At 46.8% G+C, this 19,512-nt stretch overlaps 1 protein-coding gene across 1 annotated transcript in view; it reads right to left on the bottom strand.

The window, feature by feature from the left end:
* The window catches only part of DENND6A (DENN domain containing 6A), a 338,779-nt gene extending 324,999 nt beyond the window's left edge, over nucleotides 1-13,780 (bottom strand). Inside the window, exon 1 of the mRNA XM_086939111.1 lies at nucleotides 13,509-13,780. Coding sequence (XP_086795237.1) covers nucleotides 13,509-13,700 — 192 coding nt within the window. The 5' untranslated portion in view covers nucleotides 13,701-13,780. The remainder of the gene's footprint in view (nucleotides 1-13,508) is intronic.
* Nucleotides 13,781-19,512: the final 5,732 nt, after the last annotated feature.

Below are 19,512 nucleotides of genomic sequence, written 5' to 3'. Positions count from 1 at the left end.
CTACAATTTGACCCAATAAATTGAAGGTCATCTTAGTTATTTTTAGGTCTTGCCTAGACTGAGTTTGCCTCGTTAGAATCATTTAATAAAAAATATATATATTCTAAAAATCTGAAACAAAAAATACATACATGTACACGCACCTAGTGTGGTTTTGGGTCAGCCATTGGTTCGATACAACAATCACTCACATGAAGCTTCTCTCAACCCAGCATAGCGCAATGTGTCAGCCCTCTTCAGCCACTGACGCTTCACTGTGAGTGTAGGCATTTCTCCTGCCCAATTGTGCACATCAAAAGGGGGTGGTGATGGACGGAGCATCTGAACCAATCAAACACTCACACCCAGTCAAAAGATCTGGGTTTAATCCATCACCGTTCTTTAGCCCACTCTGCCGCCCCAGTTCTGACATGGCTATATGCAAATCAGTCTGACCCTGTGCCTCATGGGAACAGTCCAGCCCGAACTGCCAAGCCATGTCTTCCCTGGACCGGAAACAAGCTTCCGAGGACCGGTTTTTGGCATTCCAGCCGTCTTCAGCCCGGCTTGCTTGAATCCAGTGGCAAAGTGAGCAAGGGACTCACGTCTGAGCATACCCTGCCACACTTATGGCGGCCAAAAGCGGTACAAAAGGGGGTGGTGATGGACGGAGCATCTGAACCAATCAAACACCCACACCCAGTCAAAATCACCACCCCCTTTTGTACCAATTGTGCACATCAGCCTAAAATGAAGTGGGAATCCAACGACCCTCTGAGCTTCTAAATATGATATCATATTTAGTATATAGTACTGGCGCCACAATGCAACAACCTCATACCCATTTCCCTATCACTGAACTCCATCCAAACCATTTAATATTATTCTCAGTTTTAACAGCACAGGATTATTCCAGACAATAAAACACTAAGTTTTCTACACACGTTTTCACAGCTAAAACAAGTGGGAGAGAGAAGGGGGCACATTTTCCGCACCCACTTAAGCATCCATGCCTATTATTTTCCCCAAAGAAAAATATTTTACAGCTCTAGACTACACCAACCTGGTTACCTTTTTAAGTAGAATTGTATCACAAATTGAACGTTTCTCGTGGTAAAATACTGACGACTGTGAGAAAGATACCGAGCGGAACGATACCCTTACCAAATGGGTGACGGTTCCATGTCAATCCACAAGACCACGAGATCCCGAGTCCTCTACTCTGTTTCCACAGGGACGCGGTCAGAGCTACAACCCGGAAGTCCCGCATTCGCGAACCGTAAGAGGATGCTCGGGACCAATAATAGGAGAGTGGAATGAGTGTGACGGAGAGGAAGAATCCGGGAAAGAAGACGGAAAAGAGACTATCAGGAAAGAAGACGCAGGACCCAGTTTGAAGAAAGAAGACGCGGGACCCGACCTACGAAAGAAAGACGCAGGACCTGGTTTGCGGAGAGAAGACGCGGGACCGGACACAGAGAAGACCTGGATGCCGGAGAATACCAAGGATGGTGAAGACGATTGGTCCGAGGACTGGTGGTGTCCGGAGGTGGCTGGGGAGCAGCTGTGACTCAGGAGAGTTACGGCGGAGCCAGGTGAGTGTTTGTGGCTCGGGGTAACCGGGAGAGAGCGGGAGAAGAAGAGGGTGGGGAAATATCAGGGCAGAAGCGTATAACAGAGGGGCAATAGTGTTAAATCCCTTTTTGTGACCAAATACGCCCATAGACAAAGAACCCGTACTTTAAAACTTGAACGAGTGTGCACCGTTTCTTTTCACGACTTAGGCACTTAAACTCAACTCCTGCTAAGGAGATTTATCGTTTTTCCTTTCCCCGACTTCGTTCTTCCTCTTTCCTTTCTTTATCCTTGGCTGTTGGAACTCTCGAGGCACCGTAACAAATCTAGTGCACCAAGGTGTGGTGATGGGAGTATGCCCCTATATAGTGCCATATAACATTCTGACCGCTCCTTTTCCTCTCTTTATACTCCTATGAGCCTCCGGGGTGACCACCACGGTCAAGGACAACCAGAAAGCTGGACAACACCTTTATCCTCACCAGACCATTCCAGTTCACGGGATTCATTGGATGAAGAGGAAGATCATCCAGTAACTTTATCTCAACAATCTACATCTCATACTTTTGTTAATAAATCATCTTTTAAACCTTTACTTAAGCCTCCACGCCTGTTCATCAAACCTGCCCTCCCACAACGACTTTTGCAAAGTGTAGGACAGTTAAGGTGTCCTTTTTGTGAACTGCATACCAAAAGTTATGTGTGAAATATACATGTCCTCCAGCACCATCCTTATTGCATAAGAAATACGTTCTTGGAAAGGAGTGTGGCAAAAAGTTAAAAATGTAATGTCATTTTGAAAGTAAAATCCCTTAATTACCCAATAAGGAAAGTCTCAAATTGATCCATTTACAATAAGACCTAGAAGAATTTGAAACCGTGGAAAGTCTCTCAAACCCACCTCAGAAAGTGACTTTCTCCCTAACCCACCTTCTTTAAAGATCTAAATTTGCAAGCAATGACAACACCAATAGTTTGCGATTTTTCATATTGAAAAGCGTCAGACACTCTTCGAAGGGGACATAGGGCAGACAGGCGGTTATTTTCTACTGGTGTCCTGGGACCCACCCTGTTATAGCTATGAAAACTGGGCCACATACAACTCTTTCGCACATGACTCTCTAGGGAGCAGGGGCAAGCAGTCACCGGCTTCTCATGGAGGTAGAGTAGGTGCCCAAGCTCAGCTCTCAACAATCAACCAACAGTCACAATAACTTAAATGTCCATCCCAATGCATTCCTGTTAAGAAAAATAAGGTATCTCACAGCACTACAAAATTCTACATAATCCAACCTATTACACCAGGCAGTGTTCCTGGGTGCAGTGCTTAATTTGAATCGGTGCTTTCCGGTGCTCAGCACTGGCACCTAATCATCGGCACCCCGGCGCTTATAGCACCAGTTAAGGACACACTCATTTAGAAGGCACCAGAGTCACTCAAATCAATGTGAAATACAGTGTTCTTGTAAATTGGGGGCGGGGAATCATAATTAGAACCCAGGTTCCTTTGGGAAATAGGGTTGCCAGTATGTGTATAAAACTCACTTCTTCATTGTGGTCTTATATTAACGCATTCTTGTTTCTTAATTTCTTTGAAGTGACATTAATTTGCTTATTTATTAATAAAATAAAAAAATAAAAAAACACGTTTGGTCTCGTTCCGCAGGTCAAATTATTGCCCCATTTATTTCTGACATTCCATTCAACGATATTGGGAAGAATTGCTCACTTTCCTGCTTTCTGCAGACTAATCATGTTGTTTTATCCCGCCCTCTTTCAATCTGAATGCACTAGCGGGCATGAAAAAACATCCCGACTTACCACCTCTGTACTTCTTCAACAATAACAAGTAAATATGTGGCTGTATTTTAATACTTAGATAATGGTCCACTGTGTTTGACCCTGTTAATATGGTGACAACTTTTTAGGTCTCGCCTGAGTCAGCGCATGCGCTGCCCTGCAAGGCATTTAGTAGTGGGCTTTCAAAAGTGATACCACATGCTTTTGATGGCCTAGCGCTTGTGATTTCGCGCGCAGCTGGCAGCTTTCCGCGCACAAGGCGCCATCTGGAGCACGAGGACTTTCACTTTTGCCGCTGCTGCTGCTGCCGCCGCCGCTGCTGCTGCTGCTGCTGCACGCACCACTCACGTGCTTTTTAAAAAATGTCCTTTTGCTGTCTAGCACGTGCACTTGCCCCCACCCCTCCCATTTGTTTACTTCTTTAAGCCTCACGCCCGCACTGCTAAAAGAGTGTGGTCTCCTTTGTGTTTGCACTTGCACTCCCCACTCCCCCCCTTTGATACGGTGGCCTATTGTAACTTGATATCACTCGCACAACCCTGTCACGAGGACAATGCTATCACTAAAATCAATCCACAGGTGGCCCATACGCCATTCGCTTGTGCGTCTCCGTTTGAGGTGCCTCTCCATGCTTGCAGTTGCAGACCCGGTTTGCTGCCAGTGCCAGAGGGCCTTGTTCCTTGACTTAATTTAATAAGTTAAAGAGTTTCCACGTAAGCATTGCATGCGCTTTGACCACGGCCTGGATCCTCTGATAAAATGCTGTAGGCAGTTGTACTTTTGGCTTGTAGATTTCCAGAGGGAATTTACCTTTCCTACTACAGGTTCCCCATTAGAGACGTTCTGCTCAGTTTATCTTAACCACACTAAACAAGCTGATAATATTCTGCAGTCGCAGGCGATTCCTACTCAAAACTAGGGGCACCGCCCGCTGACCGCCTCAGCGACCTTGCCAACAAGTTGTTGAGCTCATGGAGAAGTTGTATTTGTGAACAGATGAGATCCGCAGGGCTCTTGTCCACGCACCCACTTCTGGCTGATAGCAGTGAGGGGCAGTACTCCCCTGGCCCCATCTCGGCATGCAGAGGTGCACACATCTGTGCCCACGCTTCCTCACTTCTCCCTGGTGGCATGTTGTGGCCAGGTCCTGCCTTTACAACAGCAGCAGCATCCTGGTGCCTAAAGCCTCGTGCTTCTAAGAGCCTCTCCCCCCTTTGCTTAGCAAGTCTTACTCACTTGTAAGCAGAAACAAGACTCAGTCGCCCTGTATTTTGCAAAGACATAAGGAAGTGCTCAAGTGTACGAGTAATACCCCGACTATTCTATAATTTAACAATGTTGTTTTCTTTTAAACCATTTTTGATTTCTTCCAATTAACCAGGTAGTTGCCAAAATTTATATTTTTTGGCATTCATAAGAATTTGCCAAAACGTATTTCATGATTCAATGTTGTCACTTCATAGGGGCAAAAAAAAAAACTCAAGCAAAAGGGTCTGGTACATGCCTCATCTGCGGTGAATCTATTTGACTAGGTTGAGGCGGACGAGAGGGCTGTATACCCTTCCTCATATGGAGTTGGATTTTTATTTTTCCTCCGCCCCTTTGCCAAACTGGCTTGAATTGTAATGATCTCGACAGAATATTATGAATTCATTAGGGTACCTTTGTCCTGATGAAGCACTACTCAAAACATTGAGACTCAATAAAAAGTGTGATCACTACATCAGAGGCAGCTTCCTCCTCAGGAACTCCTCCTCCTCACAGAGTAGGTTAATTGTATCCATCCCCTGTTCTTGGGGGGGTGTCGGAAGGCGGGCAGAAGGAAGATTTAGGAGAGGAATTGGCAGAAGTAGTCATCATGATAGTCAAAGTAGTCCTCTGGGGAGACTAGGGTCTGAAAGTGTGTTCCTTTGTGCCTTGGCGCTGCCCACTCGACCAGCCCTCAACACCATTAATGTTCAGAAGAACAAGAGGTTGGGGGCTGACTACCTTGCTTGCTGCTACCGTCTCATCGCGCATTGAACTTTTGCATTTGTGTAAATTGCGATACGGTGCTCCACGCCTGCAGTTGGGAAACCATAAGTATGCACCACCAGAGCTATTTTGATACCAGAATATTTATTATAATGCCCTGTATAGGTTTGCCGACACCCTATAAACATTTGGGGGGGGGGGGGCGGGATTTCGCAAAGTTTATTTTTGCATGAAAAGCAGGAAGAGAACAACATATAAGAATGAGATAAGAAACTAATGAAGAGAAATCACAAGAAAATTCATACTAAACCCATGACTGGGCCAGTAACCTATTGTCAGTAAAATTAGAAAATACTAGGTTTTAAAAGCATTTTCTTCCCACTGGGAAACCTAGGTCGACACTCTATTACTCTTTGGACCTGCAGACAGGTTCTCTCCCCACAATGAGAGACACTGAGCTCATAATACATAAACTCAGGAAGGGGCAAGAGGAGTGTTTGCCCCAACGACCACTTTAGCAAATGTTGTGCAAATATTTACTCTGCCGGCACCGCCACAGCATCAGCCGGCACCGCCACAGCATCAGCCGGCACCGCCACAGCATCAGCCGGCACCGCCACAGCATTAGCCGGCACCACCAATCAGCACCGCCACAGCATCAGTCAGCACCACCAATCAGCACCCCCACAGCATCAATCAGCACCACCAAGGCATCACTTAAGGCCAGCACAACATCTCTCAGCGCCACCACATCATCAGTCAGGGCCACCACAGCATCAGTCAGGGCCACCACAGCATCAGTCAGGGCCACCACAGCATCAGTCAGGGCCACCACAGCATCAGTCAGGGCCTCCACAGCATCAGTCAGGGCCACCACAGCATCAGTCAGGGCCACCACAGCATCAGTCAGGGCCACCACAACATCACTCACCTTCACCACAACAGCATCACGCAGGAACACAACAGCATCGTGCAGTACCACCACAACATCACTCAGCAGCTCCACATCATCAATCAGCATCAACCACAGCATCACTCAGGGACACCACATCACTCAGGGACACCACAGCATGAGTCAGCACCACCACAGCGTCACTCTGGACCACCACAGCATCACTATGGACCACTACAGCATCACACAGCACCACCACAGCATCAGTCAGCACCACCACAGCATCACTCAGTACCACAGCATCACTCAGTACCACCACATCACTATGCACTACCACAGTATCACTATCACTCTGCAGCGCCACAGCATCAAAAAGCATCACCACATCATCAGTCAGCACCACCACAGCATCAGTCAGGGCCACCACAGCATCAGTCAGGGCCACCACAGCATCAGTCAGGGCCACCACAGCATCAGTCAGCGCCAACACAGCATCAGTCAGCGCCAACACAGCATCAGTCAGCGCCAACACAGCATCAGTCAGCGCCAACACAGCATCAGTCAGGGCCACCACAGCATCAGTCAGGGCCACCACAGCATCAGTCAGGGCCACCACAGCATCAGTCAGGGCCAGCACAGCATCACTCAGGGCCAGCACAGCATCACTCAGGGCCAGCACAGCATCACTCAGGGCCAGCATAGCATCACTCAGGGCCAGCATAGCTTCACTCAGGGCCAGCACAGCTTCACTCAGGGCCAGCACAGCATCACTCAGGGCCAGGGCCAGCATAGCTTCACTCAGGGCCAGCACAGCTTCACTCAGGGCCAGCACAGCATCACTCAGGGCCAGCACAGCATCACTCTGGGCCAGCACAGCATCACTCAACCACTGCAGAATCACTTAGTGCTTCTTACACTTTTTAATTACAACTTCTCAACATGCTGCACAGCAGCCACACTTCTCTACAGCACAGCTTAGAAACATTGGCAAAGACAATAGCTCTACCTAAACACTTATAAGGCCCCTCCCCAAGGCATAGCCAATAGGTTTCGCCTTTAGGACATTATAGGTGTTTAGTTATCCATCACAATATCCTTCATTAAACAACATCAAATGTTGCATGGCTAAATCACTTACAAGGTCCCAAAAGCGAGACCTTTTGGCTATGCCAATGCTTGTTTCGCTTTCTTAACACTCTTCTGGGCTCATTTTGTTTCAACGGTCTGGTCCTTCTGGATTATGTAACATCAACCTCACAGTTCATCCTATAGGTTTCTTTATGGTTAGTATTTGGCAAGTGTATTTTTACTCAACAAACCATTCCTACATTAAGCGATCTCTTCTTTCAGCTTCAATGCACCCTTAATAATGGATTACCCTCATTTGTACTCTGCTACGCCGACTTGCTTTATGTAGGCATTTCATCTATTAAAGTGCAACAGCGCTCTACAGAACAATAGTATCTTCTTACAACAATTAAACAGACTTTTGTTTTTTTACTTTTTCTTTACTGTTGTTCCCACCAACCCAGCTTGCAACTCGAGTTTCATTTTTATTCTTCTATTACTTTTAGTGAAGAAATTGCAACTGCAGCTCTTAATCGTATAAAAGAACGTCTAAACTATAATTTTCTATTTACCTCTGCAAAACATTTCCTCCAAGCTTTTCTTTAATCTAATCTGTTGTTGTTCCCTCTATGTTAGTCACCGTATATATGTGGAATTACCTCACGATAGCTCATCCATGACTCAGTTTTCACATATTCTTTGATTTCTTGTATGGCTCCCCAAGATTTCTGTTTATCTTTACTTTCAGTTCCATTCCCTTTGCATTGTATTTACATGGATGCACGCATTTTCATACTCCTCAAGCTCACGTGTATTTAACACGCTTCTGCTGCACGAGTGTTTCGTGCACAGCATTCAAGAAAAATATGAAGCATCAAGACACCACACAGAAGTCATAATAAAATACAATATTGAAAAAAAGAGCGAGGAAAGGGCGGATGCCTCTTTATGCTGTGCCTATAATGAAAATGTGTGATATTGCCAATAAATAGCGACAATATTAAATATAAATGTAAACACAGGAAATATGGCACTACCACTGCCAAGCAACACAATCAGACGATTTGAAAACTGCATTTACTTCCAGCAGAGGGGCAATTAGGTTTGAGTTGTTGACTCCATTTAAGCTATGTAACATCCATTTGGCGATTCTGCCCATATCACAGAAATGCAAGATCCCTAAAATGTTATTTTACTGTCATCACATCCTTGAGCGAGAAAATTCCAAGGCCCATTTGCTTCTTCAGCCTTGCTACTGTTTTGTTTCTCTGGGCTCCCATAGGCATACTTTGGGAACATTAAGTATTGTAATATTCCTATGGTCTTTAACTTGTTTGGCTGGCATTGCATATCAGGCTATTAAGATGGGAGTCTTCTCTAGGATGAAGTGTTAAGCTAGTACCCTTGAATTATGAGGCATTGGCTGTTAAAGGCCTATGATTATATTGCTAGAATTGGGAACAGACGTCGACGGCTTACCAATAGGGCAAAAATACTTTAACATCTTCCATGGAATATAGATTCTCTTAAAAAAAAAAAAGGGGGGGGGGGTCTGCCTCTTTAACTGAGCACTGGCTATTTGGTGGCACGTCTGGCTTTACAACGGCCTAGCGTTTTCCATATTAATGTACAGGTAGATCTCCGTCTCATCCCCTCCCACAACCAAATATTTCATTCTTTAGTTTCTCTAAAATCCAGACCAATCATTTCTTGTTTATGTACTAAGTCAAACTCTTTTTCAAATAACTTCACACCTGTTGCACCTCACCCTCCGCGGTCACCTCTGCCTACATAATTCACAAAGGCCACCACCGTTGGGTTTCAGATGGCCCTTTCAGGCTCATGTAGGCTAGTATGTGAACTAAGAAACAGCTTGTAATTTTATTCAGGGCGACTACTAACAAGCTTTTGGAAACTGTTGTGAGCTCAATCTGTTTGTTCTAACCTAGCATCGTCAGAGAGAGGCTTAAAAAACAGGTGTCACATAGCCCTGAGAACCTTGGGAAATAAGAAAGTCCAGGGTGCGAACTATGAATACACAGATTCTGCGGAGCCGAAATACATACTTGGCAGACAATGAGGATCGAGGAGCACTGCCAATGGCACATTCCGAGAACAAAGCAAACCTCTTCTTTCCATTTAAAATATTACTTACATGCTTTGCCTAATTGGCCAAATAATTGTGTAAATAAATATCGCGGTTATATTCACTTTAGCAAAGGTGTTGTACACACATAAGAAAATATTTTACGTTGATACAAATCCCTATACCCATATGAAAATAAATGTCCTCGAGTAATGTTTCTCAACGTCTTACCGTTAATGTCTGTTAATTCCAACATGAAAGAATTTCTGTACACCAATCTCAAAAATAAATGTTTAAAAAAAGCTTACGTTATCAGGGGTGCGATCTGTCCCAGCCAGAGGTTGTGTATTAATTAGGATCAGGCAGTGCCACCTTGTTTCTCTTTTCCAGTCACTCCAAGGGCCTGAGGTGGAACACTGTGGACATCCATGAAATGCTAGTACCCACCATTGGTTAAATGCTGGCTCTGGCCTTAAGGTATTACCTCTTGGCCCACAGTAGTTATCCATGGCAGGAAGAAGGTATCCAGCACCCATTTTCATAAATGTTGACCCTGGGATGATAGTGATAATTATTGCCAAACTGTGGGCATCCATTCCATGATAATGCCCTCTCCTGGGTACAATCCCGGCCCAAGCATAATACTCCTACTTACTAGAATACTGTGGACATCAATGTCTAGATAAAGCCTCCCCTAACCCGGTATAGTGCTTGATGTGCCATGGTTTTTGCAAGGTTTATCAGATTGTTGGATGTCATGGCCCGATAGAGACCAACCCTGGTATAATCTTGCCCTGACAATGTTAGTAATTCAGAACTGGGCAACCACAGCAATGTATTTCCCCACCCGCTTCGACGCCTCGTCAGGGGTAGTAAACGCTATACAAATGCAATTACAATACAATACTCCTAATATAAAACCTTAGCATACCAATGGCAATTTGTAGTATATCATGGACATCAATGGCATAATAAAGCCTACCTATGATAAAATACTGTCACTGACATTAGTGATTCCTGACATATTTCATATCCATGGCCTCATTGTTCCTACTCCTGGAATAAGGGTCGTCCTGGAATAATGGTATTAATTCCAGGCAGGGGCGTCATGAACCCCCTACTTTAGCAGCTACAGCAGGGGTGGTGTTCATTATGGGCCTCTTCTGTGTGCAACTCTGCAGACAAAGGCTCTTCATTAATGCTGGAATACAGCGTCAATAGAAGGGCAAGTAGAAGCAAGAACAAAAATACACTTGGGTAAATAGAACAGGGAAAGAGAGAAGGAATATTGGAAGGAATGGTGAAAAGAAGGAAATATGGGTGAGTGGTAGATGAATGAGTATGTGGGTAGATGAATGAGTATGTGGGTGGATGAATGAGTATGTGGGTGGATAAATGAGTATGTGGGTGGATGAAGGAGTGGGTGGATGAAGGAGTGGGTGAAAGGATGAGTGGGTCAAAAGGTGTATAGAAAAAATAAAAGAATGGTAACAGATGGATGGATGAGTGAGTGAATGGAAAGGATGGCAGAGTAAATGGATGGATAGATGGATGAACATGTGAAAGGCTGGCAGAGTAAAGGGATGGATGGAAAGAAGATGGACAGGCAAAAGGCTGGCAGGGTGGATGGGAGTGAATGGATAAATGGTTGGACAGGCCAAAGAATGCCAGAGTAAAGGAATAGACGGAGAGGTGGATGAACAGGTAAAAGGATGACAGAGTAAAGGGATGGAAGAGTGTGAAAAGAGGAGCTAATAGAAGGCAGAATGGATGAGTGGATGATGGATAGAGGCAGGATGAATGGCAGAGTAGCTGTATGGAGTGGATGGATAGAAGCGTGGAAGGATACAGTGGGTGGATATATGGCAGAATGAATGGATAGCTGCCAGAGTAGATGGTGGCTGGTTGGATGAACGGATGACAGTGTATTTATGGATGGCAGAGTGAATGGACGGATCGATGGCAGAGTGTAGGGATGGATGATTGGCAGAGTGGATGGAAGGCAGAGTGGATGGGCAGAGTGGATAGAAGGCAGAGTGGATGGAAGGCAGAGTGGATGGAAGGCAGAGTGGATGGAAGGCAGAGTGGATGGAAGGCAGAGTGGATGGAAGGCAGAGTGGATGGAAGGCAGAGTGGGTGGAAGGCAGAGTGGGTGGAAGGCAGAGTGGGTGGAAGGCAGAGTGGGTGGAAGGCAGAGTGGGTGGAAGGCAAAGTGGGTGGAAGGCAAAGTGGGTGGAAGGCAAAGTGGGTGGATAGATCGATGGATGTCAGAGTGGATGGATGGATGTCAGAGTGGATGGATGGATGGGAGAGTGTTTGGATGGATGGGAGGATGGAATGGAAAAGACTGAATGATGGAAGAAATAATTAATGATAACAGAATGTAAAGGTGAAATAAAGGATATCAGCAGATGGAAGGGTGAACGAATGAATGGCAGATGCATTGATGAAAGAGACAAGGAAGCTGTTCTAGGGAGGGTTCAGCTCACTTGCTTGGTGGCTTTAAGTCAAAGTGAGGGCAATTTTAAGTTTCTGGCTACTCCCTTGATTCCAGGCATACTTGGGCAGCCACAATGGTAGCCTACAAAGTGTAATGCACACCCTAGCATAACTATGATTATTCTTGGCTTACTTTAAGCATTAATGGTGTGATAATGCCAAAGCCTAGTATAGTTTTGGTTGTGGCATATTACTGGTAGATAAAAGTAAGAGAAGTATAGAAGGGGAGATAGGCAGGTGCTATAAAAATGAATAGTCATGTAAAATTGCATTTTATTTGCTGCCTTTATCGCTTATAGCTTTTTTGACAATTCATTGGAAAATTAGGCCAAAATATGCACCATGTTTTCAACAAACTCTTGTTGGTAAAAGCGCAGCTAATCACCTGAAAGGGTATCAGCACTGTGAACCTGCTGTCTAGAAGGGTTCAGTTGGACAGCAAGGTCTCGAGTCCCTTCCTAAATTCCAACCGAGAGGATGAGATCCGAAGGTGAAGGGGGGTGTCGTTCCATGACTAGACAGCGAGGTAGGAGAAGAAGTATCCTCAACTGTTGCTTTGGTGGATGTGGGGAGCGCGAGGGAGGCAGAGCACAGGTGTCTAGAGGGTTGGTTGAAGTTCAGGCGGTCGTTGATGTATGCTGGGCTTTGTTGTGTAGGGCTTTGTAGGTTTGGATCAACATCTTGAATTGACATCTCTTCTGAAATGGGAGCCAGAGGATATTGATGAGGTGGGGGTGATGTGGGTTCACTTAGGGAGGATGAGTCTAGCCACTGAGTTATGTATGGTTTCCAGTCTCTTCAGGAGGCGGGAGGTGATTACTATGTAGGATGCATTGCCACAGTCTAGCCAACTTGTGACCAGGGCTTGAGTGACGGTTTGTCTGGTGTTGACGGAGAGCCATTTGAAGATCTTAAGAATCTTTTGAGGAAATATATCTTTAAACTGCATGAAATACACTCTCCTGCCTCGTTTTTTCAATGTTTTCTCTGACTGAGAGATTTCTTGGAACATCCTGGGAGGAGGAATTGGAGCTCACTTGCTTCAATTTGGGACCAATATTAATGCCCTAACATGTTCAATGATCCCCAACAGTTAATGGCCCCTGTCTGTACATACCTCTTTCAAAAATAACTTTTTTAGATTTTATCTGCTTGTAATCCACAGAACAGTGGGCAAATAAATGCCGTAAAGTGGTTCAGATAAGAAGTACAGCGCAGGTCTGTGATTTATATTTCAATGATGAGTAAGTAGGGCGAATGCATAGTTGGAGGAGAGAGACAGTAAAAATAAAGAGGCAAGTACAGCGAATGGGCAAGAAGCAGTTAGTGAGGACAGATGTGAAGTGTAAAAAGACCCGCATAGAATGAACCGATTGATAAGGGGAAGACTGGTGAAGAGGGGGGGGGGGGTGAATTGAATGACGGAAAGGATGAAATGGCTGAGTTGTGTGAAGAATGAACTTGGTGACTGAACACCGTAAGGCAGGGAACACACTTTGTGGGAGGCAGAGAGATAATTTTCTTTTCCCAAAAAGGATCGAAAACAACACAGTACTTAGCTACAGTGTTATCGGTGTAAGTGCTCCCCGACAAGGCGCACACTTATTTAACCAAACTCTCACAACATATACTCACCTCCACGGTTTGGCCCAGCTCCAGGTCGAAGCCCACCACACAGAGACAGTGCAGCCAGGCAGAGAAGCGATCCCAGGGCAGACAGAGAGAGTCCCCTCCAGAGGAAAGCAACTCTGACAGCCTTCGGGCCAGAGCCGGGGCCTGGCCCTCGGGGCTCCACTCCCCCAACCCAGCAGTCCCCCGTAAGGACATCACGGAGCAAAGATCTAGCAGAGTCAGCACCAGCAGCCAAGCATCCCACTACCAACACCGCCGGGGACCGGGAGCTCGGCGTCAGCAAACAGCGACTGTACTGCGAACCAGCTAAGTTAAAAGAAGGACTAGGACTGAAAGCGGCCACTTTAAGCTGCCATATTGGAAAGGCTCTGGGTCCTCCTTATATTCACCAATTCTGCTTACAATGAACCCCAGATAACTATTGAACAGCAACATATATTTCACACGCTGGCTACAAACGAAATGTAATTGCGGATATCATATGTGCATAGTTATAAGTCTTACATGGAAGAAGGGACTTTCGCCTATCCTGTCTTTTGTTAGGGGAGAGCATAGCTCGCAAGTTTTCAGATTACTCGTGTGACATGGCTATGGCTTCAGTCTGCCGCAGGAGACTTTTTTAATTTTTGTAAAGTTTTATAGAGTGCTAGCTTGACCCGTAGGTATCAGAGCGCTTTACATACAGAAAGTAAACAGCAGAAATGACATTACATTACATAGTAGGCAGGCAGTAAGGACGCAAACTAAAGGAAAAACAAGAATTTACAATGCAATGGTTTCGCCTTTTGAAAAGTTAGAGCTATTGGCATTGTAAATGACAAAATTTGTATTTATGTGTTGGTTTTGAAAACAGATAAATAAATGGCATTGTCATTTACATTGCCATTAGCTTAATCTCTCCCAAATGTGAGACCTATTGCATTTGCACCCACACATACACACAGAGCCACACACACACAGAGAGCCAGCCGCACACACAGAGCCAGCCGCACACACACACAGAGCCAGCCGCACACAGAGCCAGCCGCACACACACACACAGCCAGCCGCGCACACACACACAGCCAGTCGCGCACACACACAAAGCCAGTCGCGCACGCACACACAGCCAGCCGCGCACACACACACAGCCAGCCGCGCACACACACACAAAGCCAGCCGCGCACACACACAAAGCCAGCCGCGCACACACACACAGCCAGCCGCACGCACACACACAGCCAGCCGCGCACACACACACAGCCAGCCGCGCACACACACACACAGAGCAGGGAATGAAAATGTATCTTTCTCGAGGATGCGTAAAATCTCTTTTATGCGCTCCTGTGGGCTGTGGCCTTATATTCCATATGCTGCAAATGAGCAGTGGTTTCTAATATCTGAGAGCAGACTCTCCCCGGGTAGGTATACGTCCTTACTACCTCGACTGCTCTCCCACTGAACTTCCACTCAAAGCGACTGTAATGTTTCCTTTCCCTAAACGGTACCACTTTTGTTTTAGAGATGTTTACTTTTAGGAAATGAGTTTCAGTATGCCTAAAGAGAGAGTCCATGTTATGCTGAAGACTGATAGGCGTGAGGTCTAAAATGACCACATTGTCAATGTAGATTAGAATATGAATGTTTGCGATGCAATTTTTCAGGGTAATTGTAAAGAAAACAAACGAGGGGCAAGTAAACATGCCTTCTTAAGGCCATTCAGAGTATGAATCTTCTAGGCCAGTCCCTTGTCCCCTCCCATCTGTACTCTGCACCATGCTGATGAGTGGAGAGCTACTATTAATTTTAAGAGGGCTTCTGGGACTCCTCTTTTCATTAATTTCTTCCACAGGGTGGGTCCATCTAGCCTGTTGAAAAGTCAACAAACACACTATACACCACCTGCGATCTGCTTGTCCCATATTTATCAATTATTGTTTCCGTAAGTGTAATATTATCAGTCACAGAATGTTTCGGCCGGACACTCTGCTCCGCACGACTCCTACTAACACACATCCCACGCATACACAGAACCAGTTCAGGAGGAGGGATATTCTCTTACATCACTCCTAAAGCATAGAATGACCGGTCACCCCCATCAGAGCTTCCTCCTCTCTTCTTGATTTTTGCAAAGACCTGGCTTTTCAAATAACCAACCAAACATAGGTAGGGCTAGGCACACACACCTGTTCAGTGCCAGGATACCCTTGTGGATGTAGTGCGCTTTACAAATACACATAACTACCTCAATGCTACAGTGAGTAAACTAAATAGCAAAGCAACATCTGCTGGGATGAGTGTTAGCAAAAGCATTCCCTATTCACCGTGCACCATCCACACATCAAGCTCTTTAGTTAGGGATGTGAGAGAGGGTCACACAAGAATAAAAGCACAAGAAGCAGCCATTGTTTTTGCAAATGCACAGCCAAAAATGGGCACTTTGTAGCCGACGGTATTCAAAGAGCAAGATCAGAATAATGCCAGTCTGAAGCAGTGCCAGCAGTAAGGTAACAGAGTTACCCACTCAAAGGCATGTCTCAAAGATGTTCAACAATCAAAAATCCGAGTCCTGCTTATGGCTTGTTGAATCTGGGGTGATGTTCCTAATAACTGATGGCACGGAACGGAGAATGCGTCGGGCATAGCTCAACATTATTTCCACGATGTACTGTTTTTGCAGAAGTAACGTTTTGCTTCGCTGGTTTCTAATGAAAACTGAGAGACATTCGAGGGAATACAGATTTGAAAAAAAGGCGGGTAAGGGTCCCCAAAGATCTTTGAAAGCAACTGTAACGCCTCGGGGCTGACCTGGTCCTGTACCACAGCTAAGGGTATTACCGGGGTTGGGGGGCCGGGAACTATCCCTTCAAGGAGACTCACAGACACTGGGAATCTGGGTAACGCTGGCTTTATTGCTTTTAAAGTGCGTTTACGATACGTGGTTTTCCGATAATAAGGAAGTGCTGTCTCGGCTTCCTCCGTGAGTCTTTGTAAGCGAGTTTCCGTCGCTGTTTTCCTCTCCTCCCGGTGTCTTCTGGGACTGGGAGTCCGATCCTTCCGCTCCACGATGTCGGGCCGCCTCGTCGGTGTGGGAGGAAAAGAACAGCGTATTAGCTTCCTGGTCAGACCGTTTTCACAGGGAAAGGGGGTGAGGACTCACACGTGCACAGTTAGGTTCTAGGGTGCAGGATAGTGAGGGGGGGGTAGTGCACGGGGTGTGAGTGTGATACTCCTAAGGTGGTTTCGCCCACTTAAAGCCCGCCCAGCCCGCAAGCCGTGACCGTACCTCGGGTAGCCACAATTCCCTCGATGAAGTGTGGCTGGGCGAAGAGCCTTCCTGTTGGCCTCCTGGCTTTCTCCGTCGTCCTCTCTCGGCTGGTCCTGTTTCGGTGTCTCGCTTCCGATCCTCTCCCGTCTCCTCTCCTGCCTCCTGCCTCCGGTGTTCCTTCTTCTCCACTCCTGCCACGTTCTCTTGACTCCACTCCCGACTCTCCTCCTCCTCCGCTCGACTCCACTCCCGACTCTCCTCCGCCTCCGCTCGACTCCACTCCCGACTCTCCTCCGCCTCCTCTCCCGATCTCCTCTCGTCCTCTCCTTCTCGTCGCTCTCCTTCTCGTCGCTCTCCGTCTCTCTCACCTCCGAGTGCATAACACACCTGACTGGGTTCCTGGGCGGCATTTACCTGAGTCCCGGAGGCGTGTCCGGTCAGGCTCTCGCTGTCCAGCTCCGCCCAATTAAAGAAACAGTGTTCTCCGACCTCTTCCGTGTCCGTGTCGTCCAGGTCCGCGGGTCCCCGCCAGGCGCCTGCATGCTGTTCAAAGAGAGGGGAGACAGGTAAGCCTGGCGGACCCGAGTCCACCCCGTCACACACCTCCCCCCCACGATTCTCCCGATCGGGGAGAGGAAACCTGGACAAAAAGTCCGCGCTAACATTGTCCTTCCCTTTTCGGTGCAGTACGTGGAAGGAAAAGGGTTGTAATGAGAGGAACCACCTCATGACTCGGGGGTTATTGGAGGCGTTGCGGCTCATCCATTGCAAAGGGGCGGGATCAGTATACAAGCTAAATGTGTGTCCCTCCAGGTAATATCGTAACTTGTCCACTGCCCACTTAATCGCCAGACATTCCTTTTCTATAGTTGGATACCTCACCTCTCTTGGGAACAATTTTCTGCTTATATACAATATCGGGTGTTCCATCCCCTCCTCTGTCAATTGGGATAACATGGCACCAATCCCGAAATCAGAGGCGTCTGTGTGTAATATGAATGGTTTGGAAAATCAGGAGAGGCGAGGACCGGGTGGGACGTTATTGTTTTTTTGAGGGATACAAATGCCTGTCTCATTTCAGGGGTCGGATTCAGGAAGTTGGCTTTTGGGGTTTTGCTCTTCAAGGTGTCCGTGAGCGGTGCTGCCATGTCTGAGAAGGAGGGTATGAATCGCCGGTAGTACCCCACCAGCCCCAAGAAGGCCCTCATGTCTCGGAGGGTTGTGGGGAAGGGGGTGTCGGCAATGGCGCGGACCTTCTCCTCTTGGGGCTCGATGAGTCCGTGGCCCAACACATATCCCAGGTATTTTACTTTTTGAAATCCAATCCTGGATTTCTTCGAATTGACGTGAAGGCCGGCTGTCTCTAACTGATGTAGGACGGTTTCTAGATGTCTGAGGTGTGTCTTACAGTCGGGGCTGAATATGATGATATCGTCCAGATACGCCGAACTGTAGGCCTGATGTTCCCGGAGCACCTCATTCATCAACCTCTGAAACGTCGCAGGGGCTCCGTGTAGCCCAAACGGGAGCACGGTAAATTCGTATAATCCGTCAGGGGTAGAAAACGCGGTTTTCTTGCGATCTTCTTCGCGCAATGGTACCTGCCAATAGCCTTTGGTAAGATCCAGGGTGCTGATGTATCTAGCTTCCCCCAACTTCTCGATTAGTTCATCGATCCTGGGTATAGGGTAGGCATCGAAGGATGATACCGCGTTTAGGGCGCGAAAGTCCATGCAGAACCTGCTGCTCCCGTCGGGTTTAGGCACCATCACAATCGGGGATGACCATTCACTTTTTGAGGGACGGACGACTCCTAGGCGGATCATTTCTCTCACTTCCCTGCTGATAGCTTCCCGTTTAGCAGCCGGTATCCGATAAGGTCGCTGTTTGATGATGACCCCTTTTGGGGTTTCAATCCGGTGTTCCGCCAGGTTCGTGGATCCGGGGAGGTCAGAGAAGACGCCCGCACATCTTTGGAGGATTCTTTGTAAGCCTTCTCGCTGGTCTTGGAAGATCTCCTCGTTAATGACGAGCTGGTGTAGAGAGCTGTCCTGCTTGTGTTCTGCCTCTGGGATCGTGTACGCGGTGAGTGGAGGGGTCCCTAGCCATTTTTTGAGGACATTGATGTGAAATATCTGACTCTTTCGTCCCGGCAATCGGAGTCGGTAGGTGGTGTTGCCGATGGTTTCGAGGACTTGATATGGTCCTTGCCATTCGGTTTGAAATCTCTTCGTGGTTGAGGGCAGCAGCACCAGGGCCCAATCGTGTACCTCGAGTTTTCTCCACTTCTTTCCCTTGTTGTAATGTGTTTTCTGCTTGGTTTGGCTTTTCTCTAGCTGGGAATAGGCCAGTTCCCTTATTTTTCCTATTTGGTTTCTGAGCGCCTGGCTGTATTCTAACAGCGTTTTTGTGCCTCTTGTGGGTTCCGCCTCCCAATACTCTTTGGTCATATCAAGAAGGCTCCTGGGTTGTCTTCCGTATAACATTTCGAAGGACGAACAACCCAGACTGATCTGTTTTTGCCCTCTAATTACATATAGGGCCAGGGGAAGTAAACGGTCCCAATCGGTCTGGTTGGCCACAAGCATTTTCTTTAGAATACTCTTAAGAGTTCCATTATATCGCTCCACAAGACCGTCCGTCTGGGGATGGTAGATCGATGTCTTAATTTGATGAAGGTCTAACATGAGGCACACCTCTTTCATTACCCGAGACATAAAAGGAGTGCCCTGGTCAGTAAGTATCTCCACCGGGAATCCC

This window comes from Lissotriton vulgaris, chromosome 9, assembly GCF_964263255.1.
Source record: "Lissotriton vulgaris chromosome 9, aLisVul1.2, whole genome shotgun sequence".
Classification (NCBI taxonomy): Eukaryota; Metazoa; Chordata; class Amphibia; order Caudata; family Salamandridae; genus Lissotriton; species Lissotriton vulgaris.
Note: the sequence above shows the minus strand (reverse complement) of the source record. Positions and strands in the feature narration are given on the sequence as shown.